At 52.5% G+C, this 21083-nt stretch overlaps 2 protein-coding genes across 9 annotated transcripts; both read right to left on the bottom strand.

Moving 5' to 3' along the window:
* Positions 1-1890: 1890 nt before the first annotated feature.
* Positions 1891-7700, bottom strand: IRF9 (interferon regulatory factor 9). 7 transcript variants are annotated; one of them, XM_034937330.3, is made up of 10 exons: positions 7125-7700; positions 6179-6315; positions 5311-5494; positions 4949-5079; positions 4501-4579; positions 4326-4397; positions 3502-3870; positions 3274-3400; positions 2495-2610; positions 1891-2335 (listed from the first exon to the last, which is right to left on the bottom strand). In XM_034937330.3, the coding sequence occupies exons 2-10, from the start codon at positions 6221-6223 to the stop codon at positions 2202-2204; spliced, it is 1257 nt and encodes a 418-aa protein (XP_034793221.1). In that variant the 5' UTR covers positions 6224-6315; positions 7125-7700; the 3' UTR covers positions 1891-2201. The 7 variants fall into 7 exon arrangements, with proteins under 7 accessions (XP_034793221.1, XP_008959476.1, XP_008959477.1 ...); XM_008961228.6 differs by having other exon boundaries at positions 6135-6315; positions 7125-7693; XM_008961229.6 differs by having other exon boundaries at positions 3502-3843; positions 6135-6315; positions 7125-7684.
* Positions 7701-7806: 106 nt separating this feature from the next.
* Positions 7807-21045, bottom strand: RNF31 (ring finger protein 31). 2 transcript variants are annotated; one of them, XM_008961231.4, is made up of 21 exons: positions 20603-21045; positions 20371-20517; positions 20080-20235; positions 19792-19851; positions 19617-19692; positions 18910-19087; positions 18045-18432; positions 17605-17895; positions 17115-17363; positions 16824-17009; positions 16502-16708; positions 13150-13323; positions 12968-13066; positions 12788-12877; positions 11052-11166; positions 10818-10936; positions 10445-10558; positions 10251-10308; positions 8502-8598; positions 8055-8223; positions 7807-7942 (listed from the first exon to the last, which is right to left on the bottom strand). In XM_008961231.4, the coding sequence occupies exons 1-21, from the start codon at positions 20792-20794 to the stop codon at positions 7889-7891; spliced, it is 3219 nt and encodes a 1072-aa protein (XP_008959479.1). In that variant the 5' UTR covers positions 20795-21045; the 3' UTR covers positions 7807-7888. The 2 variants fall into 2 exon arrangements, with proteins under 2 accessions (XP_008959479.1, XP_003809115.1); XM_003809067.6 differs by having other exon boundaries at positions 17115-17195.
* Positions 21046-21083: the final 38 nt, after the last annotated feature.

Here is a 21083-nt window from a genome sequence, read left to right as displayed (position 1 = left end):
AAAAAAAAGAATTTTTTGTAGAAGTAGGGTTTCACTATGTCACCCAGGCTAGTCTCAAACTCCTGGGCTAAGGCAGTCTTCTCACTTCGATCTCCCAAAGTGCCAGGATTACAGACATAAACCACCACGCCCAGCCGAAAAAAAAATTTTTTTTTTTTGAGATGGAGTTTTGCTCTTGTTGCCCAGGCTCGAGTGCAGTGGTGCGATCTCGGCTCACTGCAACCTCCACCTCCTGGGTTTAAGCGATTCTCCTGCCTCAGGCTCCCAAGTAGCTGGGATTACAGGTGTCCACCTGGTTTGCATTTTTAGTAGAGACGGGGTTTCACCATGTTGGCCAGGCTGGTCTCGAACTCCTGACCTCAGGTGATCCACCCACCTCGGCCTCTCGAATTACTGGGATTCCAGGTGTGAGCCACAACGCCCAGCCAAGTTTTTGTTTTTAATCAAAATAATTAAAATAAAATGGAAGTCAAGGAGATAATTTAGACCTTGTACAAAGAAGGTCCAGGAAGGATTTCATCACATTGCATCACATTGAGGGCACAACAGGGTTTGTACACCTCTGCATTCAGTACCTCATTTCTTCACTGCTAGTGCAGAGAATGTCTAGGTGATGGACAAGACTGAAGGGAAGAAGGGAGGTCCATGGAGGCAGGGAGGCTCAAAGGCAGCACTGAAGCTTGTCAAATGAGGCAGCAAGAAGGTCCTAGGAAGACTTAGGCATCCAGATTTGATCATGTGTGTGAACCATTGAGGGCTGAAGAGTGAAATGACAGGAGGAAGTCTGGAAAGCTAAGCTGGTGTCATATGCAGGAAGAAGGAAGCTGAAGGCTGTGGCCTGGGTTGGAACTAGTTTGCTGGAAGTGAGTGTACAAAAAAGTAGGTGACAAGTGGCCTTGTGGTGAAGGAAAAACTTCCAGTTTGGTAGTAAAATGAACATGGGGGATAGAGAAAGGAGTGTCAGCCAATTTGGAGCCCTCAAGTCTCATGAACAGCATGACATGGCAGTCTAGGCCGGAGTGCTTTTTTTTTTTTTTTTTTTTTTTTTTTTTTAATCTTGAGACAGAGTCTCGCTCTTGTTGCCCAGGCTGGAGTACAATAGCACGATCTTGGCTCACTGCAACCTCCGCCTCCCGGGTTCAAGGAATTCTCCTGCCTCAGCCTCCCAAGTAGCTGAGATTACAGGTGCCCACCACCAGGCCTGGCTAATTTTTGTATTTTTAGAAGAGACGGGGTTTCACCGTGTTGGCCAGGCTGGTCTCGAACTCCTGATCTCAAGTGATCCACCCACCTTGGCCTCCCAAAGTGCTGGGATTATAGGTGTGAGCCACCGCGCCCAGCCGGCCAGAGTGTCTTTTATGGGGCTTAGGTAGAGCAAGGAATCCAGTTTGGGAGTACCCTGCTGGGGTGACAGTGAAATTGTGCTGGAGGAAGAGGTGCCAGTAACAGCAGGTACAGGTTCAGCAACTCTTCTCTCTAACTCCTCTGTTCTCAGGCCCCAGGGCCTCTAGACCATAGTTTCAGGTCACCCTCAAGTGTCTCCTCTTCATTTAGACCTCCAGTCTAACTAACCTCAGGCCCGATGTTGGGGCTTTCTAGCAAGAACTGTGGAGCCCAGACTTTACCATGTGAAGTTGGTGGCTATAGTGCCTGGCTGAAGGCTTGGTGCCCAACCCACACCCTAATCTTATCTGCCCAGAGGGTACCTCTGTAGAGTGCCAGGCCCAGGACCCACAGGGCCCAGGCAGCATCTTAGCCAGAACCTGTGGGCAGAGGAGAGGAAAGAGGCTGGAGATGTCAGCAGGAAGAGAACCCCAGTGCCCCACTCTTAAGTTTACATCTCTATCTGTGACCACTGCTACCTTCTTCTCCCAGAAAATCAGATACTGATTCCTCTTTCAATAAAATTTTATTTTAAGTCCTTAGTGAATATCTAAGAGGAAAATATAAAGTGCTTGGCTTTAGAGTTGGGAGGTCAGGGAAGAGGGAAAGGCCCCCTGGGTTCACACCATTTGGAATTTCCTAGTCCCTTACAGATGAAAGAGGGTGTATATCTCAAAATTAAAAAAAAAAAAAGGATAAAAAATTAGCCTTGAGTTCTCCACCAGCCAGTGTGTGCGAGGATTTTCAGGACACGATTATCACGGACAACTATTGAGAATTATCACAAAGAGGACAGGTCAATCGTGTGAAGAATGAGTCTACTTCAAAGGAGACAGGAAGAACAAAGAGGTGAGGTGGAAGATGGGTCCCCCAGGCTCTACACCAGGGACAGAATGGCTGCCTGCTGCTCTGGAGTCTGCTCCAGCAAGTATCGGGCAAAGGCCTGCTCCATCTGTATTGGAAGAGATGGAGAAGAGCGTCTCAGTGCATGCATCAGGGACAGACACCACCCCCAGGAGCTCCTTCCCCACTGGGAGACCCCCTTCGCCTCCTGGAGCACCACTGTCCCTGCTCTCATTAGATGGGTACTCTACCCCTGCTCCGAGCTCACCTTCACTGTGATAAGATTCTGTGGAGTATGGCTGGAGCCATGGCTCTCTTCCCAGAAATTCAGTGTTACCTGGAACTTCGGTGGGGGGCCCAGGCCCTGAAAGTACCTGGCCAAGTCTGAAAGAGAAAGGGTCAAGGGTTCGAAGAACAAAAAGGAGAGAGAGGGCCACAGGCAGGGAGGCAATAGTGAGGAACCCATGATGGAGAGAGGTAGGAGGGGGTCTTGCCAGAGCAGGAGCTGCAAGGTCAGAAGTACTTGGAACTAAGTGCTACTCACCCATGTGCAAATAGGAAAGGGTGCCCCTGCCTCATATAAGTGCTTAGAAGTAGCAGATCACAGCACAGCCCGACAAGCTCTCTGCTGGGAGAGTTTAGAGTCCTCCCAGGTAGCAGCCCTGGCTGCTAACACAGATGTGCCCAGACCTTTGCTACTTGCTCACATCCTCCCAGTGCTAGGGCACCCATGGCCCTGGGAACACCCACACTCTGCACCCCCTGTACACCTGGTCCCACTCTTAAGGTCAGGTTTAGAATTGAGTAGGAGCTGGAATTGGATGGGAGAGAAGCGCAACCCTAAGGCATGCCTGGAGTGTGGTAGAGACGGTACAGCCAGGGCCACTGTGTGTGATGTGTGCCTGCTCTCCCAAATGTGTGTATGTAGGAGAAGGCCATGAGGCTCAAAATCTCTGTGCCAATTCTTCTGTGCACCTTCACATAGTGACTGCATGCTTCAGTGTGATGGTGTTCTCCAAGATATGACACTCTTGTGCTGGGCTCTACCTGAACCACCTCTTCCATTGTCTTGGCTGGAGGAGAGCTGCCAGGTAGCTGCCAGGCTGGGCATATGGCCACACAGGATATGCAACACACAAGCGCAGGAGTGCCATGCATAGGCTACATGGAGGATCTGCTGGCAGATAGGGAGGTAGCAGGACCCAACAAGTTGGGCCCAGGGGGTACTAAGAGGTAGGGGGTGGGAGCTCAGGTGCCCAGAGAGAACAGCCTCACCTCTGCAGAAGTAGGCGGTTCTGAAGAGCTCCACGCACTCGTTGCTGGGCAGCAGATGCGGGCCTGGCCCAGGTGGAGCCTGGGGTGCATTCCAGGAGATGGGGATGGGGCAAAGGCGCTGCACGAAGAGGCCTCGGGGGTTGCTGGCCACTAGGATGCCCCTCTCAAGCTGGCTCAGCAGGCGCTGCGTGGGCTCCAGTGGGCCAGGCTTGGGGAACAGCACCTGCTCCATGCCGCTCTCAGAGCCTGAGGGCTCAGCCACAAGGCGGCAATCCAGGCTTTGCACCTGGGCCTCGCCCACCACGCGCCCGTTGTAGATGAAGGTGAGCAGCAGTGAGTAGTCTGGGGATAGAACAGCACTACCTGGTGCTGGAGGAGCATGCAGGCTGGTAGCAGCCCCTCCCCAGGGGCTCCACCTCCCCTCCCCTCCTCCCCGCACCAGCCAGGGGGCTTCCTCTCAGGTTTTCCTATCACTGAGGCAAGTAGCTAGTATGTGATTCACCATGAGGCCTCAGGGCTCAATGCCCAGGGGCTTGTAGTTTACTAGAAGGTCCCTTGAGATTGGGCCTCTGTTTGGCCCAATGAAATCAATGTCTCAATGTAGATTTCCAGGAGAGTGTATAGGGCAGTATTTTTGGGAAGCAAGCTTTTTGGAGTCTGGCCAGGCATATGGAATTCTCGCCACCTAGAAACCACTGCCTTGGGCTATGGTAATGTGGGTACAGTTTGCTGTAAGCCCTGACTGACTAGATAATGCATGCATAGTCAAAGGTGGAAGACCTCAGGGGCACAGGGCACAGGAGAAAGTCAGAAATGCCACGTACCTGGCTCTGGAGGAAGCAGAAACTCCAGGGACCTCTGATCCCCTTGAAAGGGGGCCTCAGTTGTGTCTGTAACTGGAAGGGAAGCAAAGGCACTGGTCATTCAGAGCGGGACTGGGGAGTCTTGGGCCAGAGGGTGTGGCATGGGGGACGACACAAGAGGCAGGGCAGGTGGTACCTTCCTGTGGCTCAGGGCTGCTGCTGCTGCTGCTCCCGATGTCTGAATGGACTGCTCCCCCACTGGCCCCCTCCTCCTCCTGCGGACACAGTGTCTTTTTATTTTTTTTCTCTTTTTTTGAGACAGAGTTTCGCTCTTGTTGCCCAGGCTGGAGTGCAGTGGCGCGATCTCGGCTCACTGCAATCTCCGCCCCCCGGTTCAAGCGATTCTCCTGCCTCGGCCTCCTGAGTAGCTGGGATTACAGGCAGATGCCACAACGCCCAGCTAATTTTTGTATTTTTAGTAGAGACGGGGTCTCACCATGTTGGTCAAGGCTGGTTTCGAACTTCTGACCTCAAGTGATCTGCCCGCCTCGGCCTCCCAAGACACAGTGTCTTTCATTGGCCCACCTCTCCCTCTGGTTACTGTCCTGCCCTTAGGCCCACCCAGTTCCCTCTCCATCTCTTACATTATTGAGGGAGTCCTGGAGCACAGAGGGACTGAGTGTGCAGTTCTGCATGGCATCCTCTTCCTCCTCCCTCTCAGAGGACACAGAACTGTGATGTCGCTTTGATGGTGATTTCTGAGTCCCTGGCTGGCCTGTGGAATTGTTGAGGGACAGAGAAAGGTCAGGGTCTTGAGCAAGGACAGAGGGTGAAGGAGAGGTCTGAGGCAGTGAAGGATGGGCAGGTCTAGGAAGGGAAACCTGGGTTGCAGCCCCCCAAGGGCACGGACAGGGCAGAGCTATGAGAAGCCTGGGGGAAGCCTGCACATCTATCCTTCCTCCCCAGTCTGCTGAGTCTAGCAGTGGTTGGACAAGGGGAAACTCACCAGAGACGGTTCCTGGTGGCAGCAACTGATACACCTTGTAGGGCTCAGCAACATCCATGCGGCCCCTCTCAGGAACCTCCTTAAATTCAGAACTCTTGTTGAGTGCACAGCGCAGGCGAGTCTTCCAGACAGCCGGACCTCCTGTGTCCCCCTCCTTATACTTTCCCTTAAATATTGCCCAGGCCTAGGAAAGAAAGCAAGGGAAGAAGAGGCAGTGTGTTACAGGCTCCACCTGCCCCTCCAACAGGACTGGCTTTACAGGCGTGCAGCTCTGAGCTCAGAAGGGATTATGCAGGGTCTGTGCTCTGCGTTGCCATCTTGAAATCCTTGGAAATTTTTTTTTTTTTTTTTTTGAGACAGAGTCTCACTCTGTCACCAGGCTGAAGTGCAGTGGTGCGATCTCGGCTCACTACAACTCCACCTCCCTGGTTCAAGCGATTCTCCTGCCTCAGTCTCCCGAGTAGCTGGGACTACAGGCATGCACCGCTAGGCCCAGCTAATTTTTGTATTTTTAGTAGAGACAGGGTTTCACCATGTTGGCCAGGCTGGTCTTGATCTCTTGACCTTGTGATCCACCCGCCTTGGCCTCCTGAAGTGCTGGGATTACAGGCGTGAGCCACCGTGCCTGGCCAATATCCCTAAAATTTTTGAACAAGGCCTCCACATTTTCATTTTGTACTGGACTCTGCAAATGATGCAGCTAGTTTTCCTCTCCAATCTGTCCCTTATCTGAAACCCAGGCAGACGCAAGTGCTCGAGGGTGAGTGTACCAGTGTATACACCATCCCTCACGCAGAGGAACAGTGGTTTCCAGGCCCTTTCACCTTGAAGAAGGCAGCATCCTGGTCCTCCCGGAAGTCCTGCTTGCCTGCATGTTTCCAGGGAATCCGGAACATGGTCTTAGCTGTATCATCCCAGCACACTCCGGGAAACTGCCCACTCTCCACTTGCTCCACCACCCAGTTCCGGAGTTTTCGGGTGCAGCGTGCCCTGCCTGATGCCATCCTGGGGGATAATAGGAGCAGGAAGCATCAGAACTGACACTTTGGGAGGGAATATCTCCTGAGACCCTGGCCATTGAGACTAGATTCTGGCAACAGGTCCCAGAGATCCCATCCATCTTCTTTTAGCTCTAAACACATTTCAACACTCTGTGGGACAGAATTGTTTCCTTTCTGCCATCACTAGCAATGACAAACAACAACAACAACAACAACAAAACCCCCCAAAACATTGTTTTTAGCATTCTAAGCTGTGATACCTGGAAGGAAACCTTGGGCACTGGTCTTAATTTTAGGACTTTTCAGAAATGTATTGTTTACAAAAGAATTCCTTTGGTGATCGTTCCTGGTGACAGGCCCTGTCTAGATTCCCGAGCATCAGCAGAGGTAGGTTCTGCTGAGATGCATCAGGCTCTTCACCCACCGCCCCACAGCCTACACAACCTAGCCTCTGACCCCCACCACCTGCCGGCCCCAGAAGTAGGTGGGGCAGGAAGTAGGGGTGGGGGTGGAGCTGCAGCAGAAGTGGGCAGGGCCACATGGCAAGGAAACAAGCGGTCCACTGAGGCTGGGGCCATGAGCCTTCTTCCTTGAACAATCCAGCAGTAGGTCCTCCTGACCTTTGCCTACAAGGGTCTGGGGAGCTGGTCCTTGTTGGTCTCACTCTCAGGCTGAATCTCCCACTTCCTGACTTAGAGATCTTCTGTCTATCCCTCAGTCTAACAGAGGGACCCCTAGGACCCCCTGCCCTCAATCTGGCTGGACTTTCTAGCCCTAGATCCCAGGCTGACTCCCATCCTTGGCTGATCTTACCTGAGTTGCTGTCCAGGCTGTCGCAGGGCTCAGACGACCTCAGCTTAACTCCTGGCTGGGCGGCTGATCTCTCCGCCCCTTTCTACAGTCCCCACCCTAAGTTTCACTTCTCCTCCAGGGAGGGCCTTTTCCCAGAAATCACGTGGTCTGAGCTGCAGGGAACTGGCGGCCACTAGAGGGCAGCAGCATCTGAGCATCTCACTATCAGGATGCCACTGTCGCAGCAGAGGGGCCCTGCCCTGCCGGCTCAGCTCCAGCCTGGCTCATTCCCCTTCCTCCCTCAGATACTCTTGCTTCTATCTGACCTCTGGGTGACACCGTGGCTTCCCCAGGGAGGCCAGTTTCCTGGAGTCAGGCCTGGGACCTCTGGATTGCTGTGTACACCTGTGCATCTGCATTCCCCCACAGTGCCCAATGATACATATTGGGTGACTTCAAATACCAGTCAAATTCTATGAAAGGAAAAAAGGAGGCAGGGAGGGAGGAAGCCCAGGCCAGGTTGCTGGATGGGGAGGGCCTCCCTTGACCATCCAGGGTGTCAACTCCTTCCTGGTCCTGAGTCCAGGGAGGATCAGGCACTAGGTTGCAGGGGGCCCTTTTCAGCAAAGCTCTGTTCACCCCGCTCTTTCCCTGGTGCCCCTAGATGGTGGCACCAGGAAGAAGGACCACCAAGAAGCCTGGGTGGTAAGATGCCTCTTTATTGGTGCTGGAGCTGTTCCTGAGGGAGCAGGCCATGGGACCCTCATCGGGACCCTTGCCCTCAGCTACTTCCGCCTGCGGGGGATACTCTGTCCCAAGGGTACCTCTTCTGTCAGCTTCTGCAGAAGGAGAGAGAAGGTAATGATATTGGAAGCCTGGAGCTCAGACACAGTCAGCACCAGGTGACTTCTGTAGGGTGGGTTAAGAGGTGAGGCTGGGTGGAGGCTATACCTGTAACAAGCGGGCCTGGTAAGCAGGGGGATCCTCTCCAGCCAAAGGCTGGGGGCGTACGTGCAGGTAGCGCTCAGTGGCCGTCTCCAGCTCTTCCACCTCATACAAGGTGGCTGGGTCCAGCGAGTGGGCATTGATGAGGCTCACAAGATACTCTTTGTAGTGTGCCCTGGGGAGAAAAGGGAGCAGAATATTTGTTCTGTTGGCTAATATTAACTGAGTGTGTCTAACATAGCTGGACTCTGAGACACCTGGACGAACAAGATTAACAACCCACCTGTGCCCACGCTGCCTGCTACTATCTACCCATGCCCTTGCCCAGAAAGCCTCTTCCCTCCCACCCACTGCAAGACCTACTGCTCCCAAGGACCCATTTTACTGCCTGGGCATGCCCTCACCACTTCTACCCACTGCCCAACACCATGCCCATGTCCTGCTGGCACTCACTGGCACAGGCCGGCATAGCCAGCTGGAGTTTCCTTGCCACAAGCTTCGTCCCTGAGCCCATTGGGAACCTCCTTCTGCTCCATCACTCGGCAGCCGCCTAAAGGTGAGGGAAGAAGGGAGCCTCTGTTGGGAGGCCAATGACCACAAAGCTCCAGAACTGGGATATCCACAAGGCAGGGAAGGCAGCCTCCAAGGAAGGGACCGAGCACAGCAACTCCTGCTTTCCCAGTGGTGCTGGTGGGTACTCAGAGGTGCCGTCAACGGCAGACCATCTGATACAGAGGCAGGGACCTTGTCCCTACTTTTATCCAAGCTGGCTTTTGGCTCATAAACACATACCCTCTTGAGATAGTTTTTTTTTTTTTGGTTGTTATTTATCTCTTGACTAGTTAACTTATTCTGGGAAGATCTTACCTCTTTTTTTTATTTTTATTTTTTAAATAGAGACAGGGTCTCACTATGTTGTTTGGGCTGGTCTCAAACTCCTGGGCTCAAGTAATCCTCTTGCCTTAGCCTCCCAAAGTGCTGGGATTATGGGTGTGAGCCACCACCACTCCTGGCTATTGGCTACCTCTGGTTTTTTTGTTTTGTTTTGTTTTGTTTTTTTTGAGATGGAGTTTCACTCTTGTTGCCCAGGCTGGACTGGAGTGCAATGGCGCAATCTTGGCTCACTGCAATCTCCACCTGCCGGGTTCAAGTGATTCTCCTGCCTCGGCCACCCGAGTAGGTGGGATTACAGGTGCCTGCCACCACACCTTGCTAATTTTTTTGTATTTTTAGTAGAGACAGGGTTTCACCTTGTTGGCCAGGTTGGTCACGAACTCCTGACCTCAGGTGATTCACCTGCCTCGGCCTCCCAAAGCGCTGAGATTACAGGCATGAGCCACCGCGCCCGGCCACATTTTTTTTTTTTTTTGAGACAGAGTTTCGCTCTGTTGCCCAGGCTGGAGTGCGGTGGCGCGATCTCTGCTCACTGCAAGCTCTGCCTCCCGGGTTCATGCCATTCTCCTGCCTCAGCCTCCCGAGTAGCTGGGACTACAGGCGCCCGCCACCACGCCCGGCTAATTTTTTGTATTTTTAGTAGAGATGGGGTTTCACTGTGTTAGCCAGGATGGTCTCGATCTGACTTCGTGATTCACCCGCCTCGGCTTCCCAAAGTGCTGGGATTACAGGCATGAGCCAATGCGCCTGGCCGGCCACCTCTATTTTTTAAAAAATAAATTTAAAACCTATAGCACCTGGAATTCCCAGCCAATCTCTCATCCAAGTACTAACCAGGCCCGAACCTGCTTAGCCTCCAAGATCAGAAAAGATCAGTCACATTCAGGGTGGTATGGACTGTAGACTTACCTCTGTCTACACTGTAAGAAGTGACAGAGGTTAGAACCATATGTAACACCTTTCTGTTGCCCTCATGGAACCTAAAACAGTGCCCTGCAACTAGCACTTCTCATTAAACACTCATTGAATTAATTAATTAATTATGATCATTTGGGAATGAGAGAAGAAAATTAGTATTAATGCCTTCTTGGGTACCAGGTTCTTTAAAGATGTCTTATGTAAAATGGCTTAGCTGCAAGGTGGATACTACCTCCATTTTACAGCGGAAGAAACAAGGCCTTGGGTCTCAATTAACTTGCCAAAGGGCATGCAACAAGTGACCCCAGACCCAAGCCTCCCCTTTACCCATCACACGGTGGGAGCCCAGCACACCATCTCCTCTTCTCAAAGGCTTGTCCTAACACTCACCTCCAGGGACTGCCCGGGCCCCAGCTGGAGGCTCTGTATTAAACATGACGTTATTGTCCTGAGGAGGAGGAGGAGAGACAGATGGGTGTTACATTCCCCTTGATGCCAAGTCCCTGTTGCATTTCCTAGCACGGAGACTTTTCCATTCTTGCCCACCCCGGGCCCTGTCTTCTTCTCTCCTGGCCACCTCTGACCTGTAGCAGCTTCTGAAGCCGGAGAGCAGTCCAGTCCCGCAGGTAGAAGAGGCAGTCTCGAGGGTGGTGGCCGTGCAGGGACTTTTTCACCCTGCAGTTAGGCTCTGGACATTTCTGGCAGAAACCCAGATGGGAGAGAGGAAGTTGGAGACTGTTGGGGTCCTGGCCTCTCAGGAACCCCTGCGTGAGGGGTGTAAGGGTGAGGGGAGATGGAGACATTGGAGGAGCAAGCAAAGGGTAAGGGGATAGAGAGTTGTGCTTTACATCCCGTTGACCTCTTCTCTTCCCCGGGGCCACTCCTCAATAGCCTCTGACTCTCAAAGCCAATGGCACCCCCCACCCTTCCATCCCTTCCCCAACTCTCTGGGCTCACATTCTTGGCGTAAAAGGCATTGTAGCAGCCGCTGCAGAACTGGTGGCGGCACTGGGTACAGTGAAAGTGCATGCAGCCTCCTCGGGCCAGGGCATACGAGAACTTGCATTTGGGGCAGTCTGCAAAGGACAAGAGGTCAGGGCTGGAGCTGCCGCTGCAACTCAAGGCCCTCAGGAAGAGAGCTGCTGGCAATGACAGGCTTCTGAGCAAACAGGCCAAGTAGGGAGGCCTTACCAATGCCGTTTTCCTGAAGATACATTGCTAGGCCCTGGGCCTGGTATTCTGGGTCGTTCATGCGTTTCCAGTTCTGGAAGTCCTCACAGCTCCGACCTCGGTGCTGCTCCTCCCACTGCCAGAGGGAAAGTAGGCTTCACGTGGGAGCTCTATCCCATGCCCTGGCCTTTCTTGCTGGCCCCTCCACTCACATCCAGTGGTTCCCCAGCTTGGTTTATGTCACTGCCACCTACCATTTGCTCAGATCTCAAAATGAGAGGCCATCCTTGGTCCTTTCATTTTCTCCTACCACCTCACATTCCTTTTGCCTTGTTTCCACCCCACAGACCATCTCAACCATATCCCCTTTTCCTTCATCCCTACTGCTACCACTTTACTCCAGGCCACCATCGGACCTTGCCTCAATTGCTTGCCTCGGTTACTAGTCTCTCTGTTTATCATTCCTGCTCCCCTAGGGTCAATTCTCCCCATGGCTGTCAAAAGTCCTTCAAAACTGTAAGTCAGGTAGCTTCCACAGTATTGGTGGTGTTTTGGTTCTGTGGTAGTCTCAGGTGTTCACTTTATTTCAGACATGATGCAGATGAAATTTTTTTCGTATCAAATATTACACTTCTTTTTTTTTTTTTTGAGACAGAGTCTCGCTCTGTCACCCAGGCTGGAGTGCAATGGCGTGATCTTGGCTCACTGCAGCCTCCACCTCCTGGGTTCAAGCGATTCTCCTGCCTCAGCCTCCAGAGTAGTTGGGATTACAGGCACATGCCACCACACCCGGCTAATTTTTGTATTTTTAGTAGAGACGGGGTTTCACCATATTGGGAGGCTGCTCTTGAACTCCCAACCTCAAGTGATCCACCCACCATGGCCTCCCAAAGTGCTGGGATTACAGGCGGAAGCCACCATGCCTAGCCAAATATTACACTTCTTAAAAGATAAATGTGGCTGGGCATAGTGGCTCATGCCTGTAATCCCAGTACTTTGGAAGGCTGAGGCGAGGGATCACTTGAGACCAGGAGTTGGAGGCTGCAGTGAGCTGTGACTGCACCAGTGGACCCCAGCCTGGGTGAGAGTGAGTTCTTGTCTCTAAAAATAAATAAATAAATAAATAAATAAATAAATAAATAAATAAATAAACGAAAGATAAATGAGATAGTATCACCCTTGCTTTATCTGAGAATGAAGGCAGACGGACACCTGCTTCACGTGGCCTCCAGGGCTCTACAGACCTGGCAGCTGGCTTCTCTCTGACCACCTGCCATTCCCGCCTTGCTTTCCAGACTCCAGCCATACAACACTTTTTTCTGACTCTGGCCTTTCCATGTGTTGTTCTTTCTCTCCCAAATGCTCTTTGCATGGCTGGCTTCTTTTTAATGTTTAGGCCTGAGCTTAAACCATTTTAGAGAAGACTTGTCTGACCTCTCTACCCTAAGTAGGTCCACTCTGTTACCCTGGTGTCAGGTTCCTGTTTGTCTTCTTCATAGAATTTACGCCTATGTATAATTAGTTCCTCTGGCTTACTTTCTTTCCTTCCTTCCTCCTCCCCTTTCCTTTCCCTCCCGATTTCCTCCCTCCCTCTGCTTCCCTTTCTCCTTGTGCCTAGTCTTTCTGACTAGTCTGTAAGCTCTTTTGACCTCAGAGCTCATGTCTGTTTTGCTCTCCAGTACACAAACTCCCCTGAGTCTAACACAGTACCTGGCAGTAGCTCAGCAAGTATTTCTGAAAGGATCAATGTGCCTCACCTGGCGCTTGCAGCGCACACAGAAGGTCTGGTGACACTGGGGACAAGTTGCCTCCAGCTGCTCACGCTCATATATGAAGCCAAAGGAGCACTGGAAGTGCAAGAGCATAAAGTTATCAAAGGCCTGACCTGGAACCATCTCCTGCCCCTCCATAGTAGCTCCCCTGGGCAGGCCACTTACCTGGGCACACCACAAGAACTTGGGGTCCCGCATCAGCACACCCTCGGTCAGCTTCTTATGGAACAACGCATAGGCATCTGGTTCTAGGCTCTCTCGAAGCTGGGGACAGGATGCAGAGGTGGTGGGTGGGAGGGTTCCTGTTCAAAGCTCAGGGTACCTGAGTCCTAGAGGGGCTGCAGTACCTGGATGTCAAGGGTAGAGAAGTAGCTGAGCAACTGTGTGTCATCGGTGAGGTCAGGGCGGCCACAGGCAGGGCACACCATGTCTGTGATGTGCTTCTCCTTCAAGGCGATGGTGAAGTGCTGGCGGAAGCAGTCAGGACAGATGGTGCACTCACAAGAAGTCAGGGCCTGCATCTGGAGGGTGAGGGGTTGGAGGGCAGGGGGTCAGAAGCCACAGCTGCCAGGCTAGGGAAGAGGCAGTGGCCAGGTGTCCACTAAGAAATCAGGGTCTAATTAACAACTGGGCAGGGTTAACAACCTCAAGTGCCAGCAGGGGCCAGGCAGGCAACCTAAACATCTGAAGACAGTCGGGTGGAGGAAAATAGACAATGGTGACACCTAAGGTAAAGGCAAAAGTGCCTATAAAAACATTCATATTCCATTAAATATACAAATAACATGCTTGAAATGACAAAACTATAGAGGTGGAGAACAGATTCATGGTTGCCAGGTGACTAGAAGTGGGGACAGAAGGGTATAACTAAAGAGGTACATGAGAGAGTTCCTTTGTGGTGATGAAACAATCTGTATCTTGATTATGGTGGTGGTTATATGCATCTATACGTGGGACAGAACTGCATAGAACCACACATACACACAGCAGCATATCCATGAGAAAAATGAACAAGACCTGTAGTATAGCTAACATTGGAGCAATGTCTTATTTCTTGGTCTTGATATTGTACTATAATTATATAAGAAGTCACCACTGGGGGCCGGGCACGCTGGCTCACACCTGTAATCCCAGTACTTTGGGAAGCCAAGGCGGGCGCATCACTGGAGGCTAGGAGTTCGAAACCAGCCTGGCCAACATTGTGAAACCTTGTCTCTACTAAAAATACAAAAATTAGGCCAGGCACCATGGCTCATGCCTGTAATCCCAGCACTTTGGGAGGCTGAGGCAGGCGGATCACCTGAGGTCTGGAGTTCCAGACCAGCCTGACCCGTCTCTACTGAAAATACAAAATTAGCCAAGTGTGGTGGCGCATGCCTGTAATCCCAGCTACTCGGGAGGCTGAGGCAGGAGAATCACTTGAACCCGGGAGGCGGAGGCTGCAGTGAGCCGAGATCGCACCATTGCACTCCAGGCTGGGCAACAAGAGCAAAACTGTCTCAAAAAAAAAAAAAAAAAATTAGCCAGGCATGATTGCAGATGCCTGTAATCACAGCTACTCGGGAGGCTGGGACAGGAGAATCGCTTGAACAGGGAGGCAGAGGTTGCAGTGAGCCATGATTGCGTGACTGCGCTCCAGCCATGGCAACAGAGCGAGACTCCGTCTCAAAAAAATGTCATCGCTGAGTGAAGGTTAGTGAAAAGTACACAGGACTCTATGCACTATTTTTGAAACTTCCTGTAGATTCTACAATTATTTATTTATTTAATTTATTTTGAGACAGAGTCTCACTCTGTCGCTCAGACTGGAGTGCCGTGGCGCAATCCTGGCTCACTGCAACCTCTGTCTCCCAGGTTCAAGAGATTTTCCTGCCTCAGCCTCCCCAGTAGCTGGGATTACAGGCACCCACTACCACACCCGGCTAATTTTTCTATTTTTTGTAGAGACAGGGTTTCACCATGTTGGTCAGGCTGGTCTCGAACTCCTGACCTCAGGTGATCCACCCACCTCAGCCTCCCAAAGTGCTAGGATTACAGGTATGAGCCACTGCGCCTGGCCAACTTTATTTATGTATTTTATTATTTTTTTAATTTAATTTTTTTTTTTTTTTAGACGGAATCTCATTCTGTCGCCCAGGCTGGAGTGCAGTGGCACGATCTTGGCTCACTGCAACCTCCACCTCCCAGGTTCAAGCGATTCTCCTGCCTTAGCCTCTCGAGTAGCTGGGATTACAGGCGCATGCCACCACGCCTGGCTAATTTTTGTATTTTTAGTAGAGACGGGGTTTCACCATGTTGACCAGGATGGTCTCAATCTCTTGACCTTGTGATCCACCCACGTTGGCCTCCCAAAGTGCAGGGATGACAGGCGTGAGCCACCATGCCCAGACCTTTATTTATTTTTTTAGAGATGGGAGTCTTGTTATGTTGCCCATGCTGGTCTCTAACTCCTGGCTTCAAGGTATTCTCCCACCTCAGCCTCCCAAAGCTCTAGGATTACAGGCATGAGGCATCATGCCCAGCAAAATTCTTTTTGAAAACATAGCCACAGTAGCACTGTCACACACACACACAAAAATGAACAGTAATTCTTTTTTTTTTTTTTTAAGACGGAGTCTTGCGCTGTTGCCCAGGCTGGAGTGCAGTGGCGCCATCTCCGCTCACTGCAAGCTCCGCCTCCCGGGTTCAACGCCATTCTCCTGCCTCAGCCTCCTGAGTAGCTGGGACTACAGGTGCCTGCCACCACGCCCGGCTAATTTTTTACATTTTTAGTACAGACGGGGTTTCACCGTGTCAGCCAGGATGGTCTCGATCTCCTGACCTCATGATCGGCCTGCCTTGGCCTCCCAAAGTGCTGGCGTTAGAGGCGTGAGCCACCGCGCCCGGCCTGGTAATTCTTTAATATCAGCCAATGTCCAGTTTATAGGAATAAGCCCTTCTTAGTTCCTGAGATTCCACGCACTCTAGGTCAGAGTAGTTAGACTGGCTCTGTATGTGTTTCATTTTGGTTTTACTCTGTATTTAAAATAATTGTAGAGGTCAAGAGTTCGAGACCAGCCCGGCTAATACGGCGAAACCCTGTCTCTACTAAAAATACAAAAATTAGCCGAGTGTGGTGGCGGGTGCCTGTAATCCCAGCTACTCAGGAGGCTGAGGCAGGAGAATTGCTTGGAGGAGGCAGAGGTTACAGTGAGCCGAGATCACGCCATTGCACTCCAGCCTGGGGGCAAGGGTGAAATTCCATCTAAAAAAAATAAATAAGTAAATAAATAAATAAATAAAGTTTTACATTTTAGAGATCTATACGGAAACATTTATAAACTATATTATGCCTGATACTTGATATCATAACAGCCATCTGTGTATATATGTGAAATAAAGACTGATCATGTTTGTTGACAATTGCTGAAGCTTAATGACAAATACACTGGAAGTGGAGGGGTTGCAGGGGGGTATGGGAATTTGTTATACAGTGTAGTACAATTTTTCTACTATTGCATGTTTGAAAATTTCCGTAATAGAACATTGTTTTAAAAGGGAGGAGATAAGCCTGTTCCTGACCTCCCCCTCCCAGGAGCCTTCAGGGGTATATGGGCAACTGAAGAGCAGAAGACAGGATCAGAGATGGAGACTGGGGTAGGATGGGGGTCCAAAAGAATAGAGTAATTCTTGGACCAGGTATCGTGGGGAGGGACTTACCCGGTTGTGGGGCAGGGCCCAGCCACACACGGCACACTCCTGGGCAAGCAAGCGGCGCAGGAAGGCCCGGTCCTGGCTGTGCCTCACAGCTTCTACCACATCCCCCAACTCATAGTTCCTGGGTGTCTCCTGCAGCAGTGACAGTGCCAGCTCTGCCCGGCCCCAGCTGGGGAGTGCGTAGACTGCCAAAAGCCGCCTGACCAGGCTCTGCAATATGATTCAGGTGGAGGGGGGAAGTGCTGTCAGACTCCAGGGACCCTTCCCCTCAGCTCCCTCTTGCTCCTCTAGGTGGACCCTTGGGCTTCTTGCCTCCTCCCAGCACCTGCTTGTCCGGCCCATCCCAGGAAGGGGTGGGCTCAGGGCCACTGTCCCAGAGGCGCTGGCGGAAGGGCTCTAGGCGTTGGCGCTGTAGCTCAGTCAGGGCCCGTGACACATCACCTCCGTGCTGGAACAATGCCTGGAGAGACCCCTCCTCAGGCCCAAAGCCTAGAGACTGGAGCTCCTGCACCTGCAAGATGGGAGTGGCGAGGGGGAATGAAGTGGGAAAGCAAGCAAGGGAGAGTGTGAGAGATGCAGACTCTCGACCCTATCCCATATCCAGCACAGCTGATACCTTCCTTCGCCTGGTCCTCACACACTCCTCCACAGCTTCATCAAGGTTGCCATGACGATCCAGCCAGGCTCTCCGGGCCTCCTGACAGGAAAAGGCACCCAGCCCAGGGTCCTGCTGTCCAGCCAGCTCAGCCACCATCTCCAGCACGTAGGGCAGTTCTGAGCGCAACCACTGCAGAGGCACCTCAGTGCCCGAGTACTGCAGAGCCGAGAAGATCTCCTCTGGACAGGCACCTGCGGCTTCCCCTTCCTAAGGCACAGTCCCGCCCATCAGGAGGGGCACCCTTCACCCACCCTCAGCCTGAACTAAGATGGTGACAGTGGCTCAGCTCAGACATATGGATCATGTCATCAGTGTACAGCATGGTAACTGCCTCAGTAACAGGCAGCTGCTGCTAACAATAACAAGATTCATAGAAACTATTAACCACCCGCAGCATCTCCTTTCCCAGACCAGCTCAGCCCTACCTCATCTCAGGCCCAGTCCTTACCCGGATCATGCTCACTAGCTGGAGGCCTTCCTCCCGCATCTTGTCTTGGCGCTGCTTCTCAGGATCTCCACAGGAACTGGGCAGGGGGGCACTAAGGCGTTGTGGGGGCCCAGGCTTGGGGGGTCCCTTTTCCAAAGAGCTGGCATAGGGCCGGGGGGCATGTTGTACTGGAATGGGGCTACTAGTCCGGTTGCACATAACACACACCCAGCCAGGGCTCGAGTTGCAGAAGGTACAGTGAATACAGTACCAGACTTGACTCTGGGCAGAGGCCAGCAAAGCATCCCCCTGCTGGGAAGGCAGAAAGAATTATCCCTTTGACTGGCTGGCTGAAGTTCACAACAGAAATACAGGGAGTTGGGAGGAACTGAAGGAAAACAGGGGATAGGGAAGAGAATGCCTGAGGTAACACACAATAAAGAGCTGGGAAGGCCAGTTACCTGAAGGGGTTGCAGGCAAATGCCAGCATCTCGGGAATCCACCACCAAGCTGGGAGGCTGGGCCAGCCGAGGTCGCTCACATATGGAACATAGCACAGCAGCTGCCTCATTCTCAAAGGTACAGCTCTGGCAGGCCCACCGACCCCGTGCAAGATCAGGTTCTAGGCCTCCAGTTCCTTGGGGACCCTCAGTTCCCAACCCCAACCCCTTACAGCCTCGGGGCCGATCACAGGCCACACAGAGCACTGCCCAAGGCTCATTTAGCATGGCACAGGCAGCACAGTGCCAGGGCAAACGAGCACTTGCAGGATTAGGGGAAGAAAGAGAGCTGTCTCCCAGGGCCAGCAGGGAGGTCGACTGGGGCCGTGGTTGGGCTGAGGCAGGTAAACTGTAATGGAAAAGCAGACATGGCCTGCTGAAGTGGCACCCGGTGCCTGGATCCCTCACCTCTAAGCATTCCCCATTTCCTGGGTAACAACACATGTCACTGGCCTTTGCACGCATTGTCCGTCTCGAATACTCCTATACCCATAGCCTATGCAACATTTAAATGACAGCTTAAAGCTCACTTCTTCCTAGTAGATACTGCTAACACACGGCCTGACCTACACTAGGTGTTTAAAATATTGCCACCTGATTCAGCTGACCCTTCAGACTAGGTTGCAAACCACCTATTACCATAACAACCTGGGTTACTGCAATTGCTACCTGCTTGATGTGTATGTCTATTATCTCCTTCAGGGTTCTGACTGGCTACTTGTCCTCTATTAAACAGTCTTTAGCACAGAAACTGGCAGGTAGTCCATAATCAAGTGATCTTAAGTTCTCTAAATTTCACTCCCACCCAGAAGAGAAGCCCTCTCACCTGGGGCTCAGGTGGGTACCCTGCAGGACCCCAGGCAGGGTCTGGCGGAGGTGATGAGCACGGGATGGGTGTCCATGGAACAGGTGGTCACAAGCTGGACATAGGGCCTGTTTACAGGATGGGCAGTGCAGTGTGCCTGGGGCAGAACCACAGAGGAAGCAGGGACCAGGAGTGGAGCCTGGAGAGCAGGAGAGATGGAACATCTTTCCAAAAAAGACCAGGTTACATCTGAATCTGCTGTGGATGGGGGCAAATCACAAGACTACTTTTTAAACATCTGGACCCAAGGAAACAATTTTAATCTCTTTTAAAAAACAAAGAGGCTGGGCGTGGTGGCTCACGCAGGTAATCTTAGCACTTTGGGAGGCTGAGGCGGGTGGATCACTTGAGGTCGGGAGTTCCAGACCAGCCTGACCAACATGGAGAAACCCCATCTCTACCAAAAATACAAAATTAGCCGAGCGCGGTGGCGCATGCCTGTAATCCCAGCTACTCGGGAGGCTGAGGCAGGAGAATCGCTTGAACCCGGGAGGTGGAGGTTGCGGTGAGCGGAGATCGCACCATTGCACTCCAGCCTGGGCAACAAGAGCAAAACTCCGTCTCAAAACAAACAAACACAAAGGAAGATAACCAAGAAGACAGAGGAGCATCCCAAATTTCCATCAATATAGCTTCCTACTTGGTCCCCAATTTAGGACCAATAATACCTGGGACAGAGGGTGTGGTGAGGGGGCCAGGAGCAATCTCTCTCAATAGGGGGTCAAATTCTGAAAGCTGCAGCATCTGAAAAAGAAAGAGCAGGGAATTAACAAGGGTTTAGGGACACAGAGTCTCACAATTCCTGTTTCCTTTGTACACCAGCCCCTTTCCTGCCTTCCTTACATCATCTTCAACCTTGTCTTCCAACAGCTGCTCCAGTGCCTGCTGTCTTGGATGAGTATTCTGCAATAATACAGATAAAAACGGTTTCCACCTAGACCCCTAGAACAAAGCCCTCCCTCTAAGCCCTGGTCCCTTAACATTCACAGAAGGAAAATCAGTACCCGGAGCTCCCAGAATGCTGAACTATGCCCATAGTTCAGCAGCACGGGGGTCCTCAAACTTACTTGAGTTAGGCTGGGCTCCCCAGCCCTGGTGCATAAGTCCATCAAGACTAGAGGAGCACCTCACCTGCAATAGCAGGCTGAGCTCTGTCCGAAGCAGCAGTACTTCCAGTGTGACTGTAGCAACCTGGTGCTCATCTGGCTCCTCCTGCCCTTCGGGGAAGCTCAACCCATCTGGTTGCTCCTCTGTGTAGCCATATAATCGCAGCACATCTCGGCCCCCCTGCCACACATTCAAACGAGTCACCACCCAGGAGGTTTCCTGCCTAGTAGGGCTGGACCCCTTCCCATTCAGCACAACCTCAGGCCTTTTCTAGCCAAACCCCAGCCCCCTCTCCCATAAGGCCAGGGGATTCACCTGCACAGCATCCACCGTGCTGCGAAAGACAGGGTTATTAAACTTGACGCCGCGCCAGTACCGAGGCCGCTGAGGGCTGAGAAGGTTGCGGCCATATTTCTCCAGGATGTTCAGAGCCGTGGACAGGGTGTTGAGGTAGTTTCGGGGCTGGGAGCAAGGAGAGCAGAGAGGTGTGAGCGTGGCCTGGGCCTCAGGCCCTGGTGTCCCCCTTCCAAGCGGGGCCGGGCCTCACCTCCCCATGAGCGTTGCAGCGGACAAGGCGTGCGGCGTCCAGCTGCAGGTAGCGGGCGGCTAGCGGCAGAGAGCTGGCTAGTAGCGGCCGGAGCTGCTCCAGGGAAAACGCCTGCCCAGAATCCCTCCTCAGGGCGCTCGCCAGCTCCTCGCGGGCCACCAGGAAGGCCCGCTCCTCTTCCTCCCCCGGCATCCTGAGGCAGGAGTCAGCCCCAGCCTCGCCGCCCGCCAGGACCCGGCGCGGGCAGCGCGCGGCCCGAGCGCCGCCCCTCCCGTCTGGTGCCCGGCTTTGAGGCCCACCCCGGCCCACGCAGCCGCCCCAGGTCACTCAGACCACGGTCACTCTCCAGCCCCCGGCCCAGCGCCAGGGTTAGCCGAGAACAGGAAGTACTAGGAGAGAGGGTGGGACTGCGACCCAATTTCGGAGGAACGGGCGGGGCTTAAGGTTAAGGTTGGAGCGGTGTCAGGAAACCAGGGGGCGC

The sequence above is a fragment of the Pan paniscus genome, chromosome 15, assembly GCF_029289425.2.
Source record: "Pan paniscus chromosome 15, NHGRI_mPanPan1-v2.0_pri, whole genome shotgun sequence".
Taxonomy (NCBI): domain Eukaryota; kingdom Metazoa; phylum Chordata; class Mammalia; order Primates; family Hominidae; genus Pan; species Pan paniscus.
This window is presented reverse-complemented; position numbering and strand designations above follow the sequence as displayed.

Coding starts and splice junctions, on each gene's coding strand:
- IRF9 (XM_008961228.6), bottom strand. CDS start 6,314: ATGGCATCAGGCAGGGCACGCTGCACCCGAAAACTCCGGAACTGGGTG. Junction 3,871..4,325: donor TCTGCTTCCTCCAGAGCCAG/GTACGTGGCATT, acceptor ATGCTCCTCCAG/CACCAGGTAGTGCTGTTCTA. Junction 2,611..3,273: donor CAATGGAAGAGGTGGTTCAG/GTAGAGCCCAGC, acceptor TTTCTCTTTCAG/ACTTGGCCAGGTACTTTCAG.
- RNF31 (XM_008961231.4), bottom strand. CDS start 20,794: ATGCCGGGGGAGGAAGAGGAGCGGGCCTTCCTGGTGGCCCGCGAGGAG. Junction 12,878..12,967: donor AGTTCTTGTGGTGTGCCCAG/GTAAGTGGCCTG, acceptor TTGCACTTCCAG/TGCTCCTTTGGCTTCATATA. Junction 10,937..11,051: donor TCTTCAGGAAAACGGCATTG/GTAAGGCCTCCC, acceptor TGTCCTTTGCAG/ACTGCCCCAAATGCAAGTTC.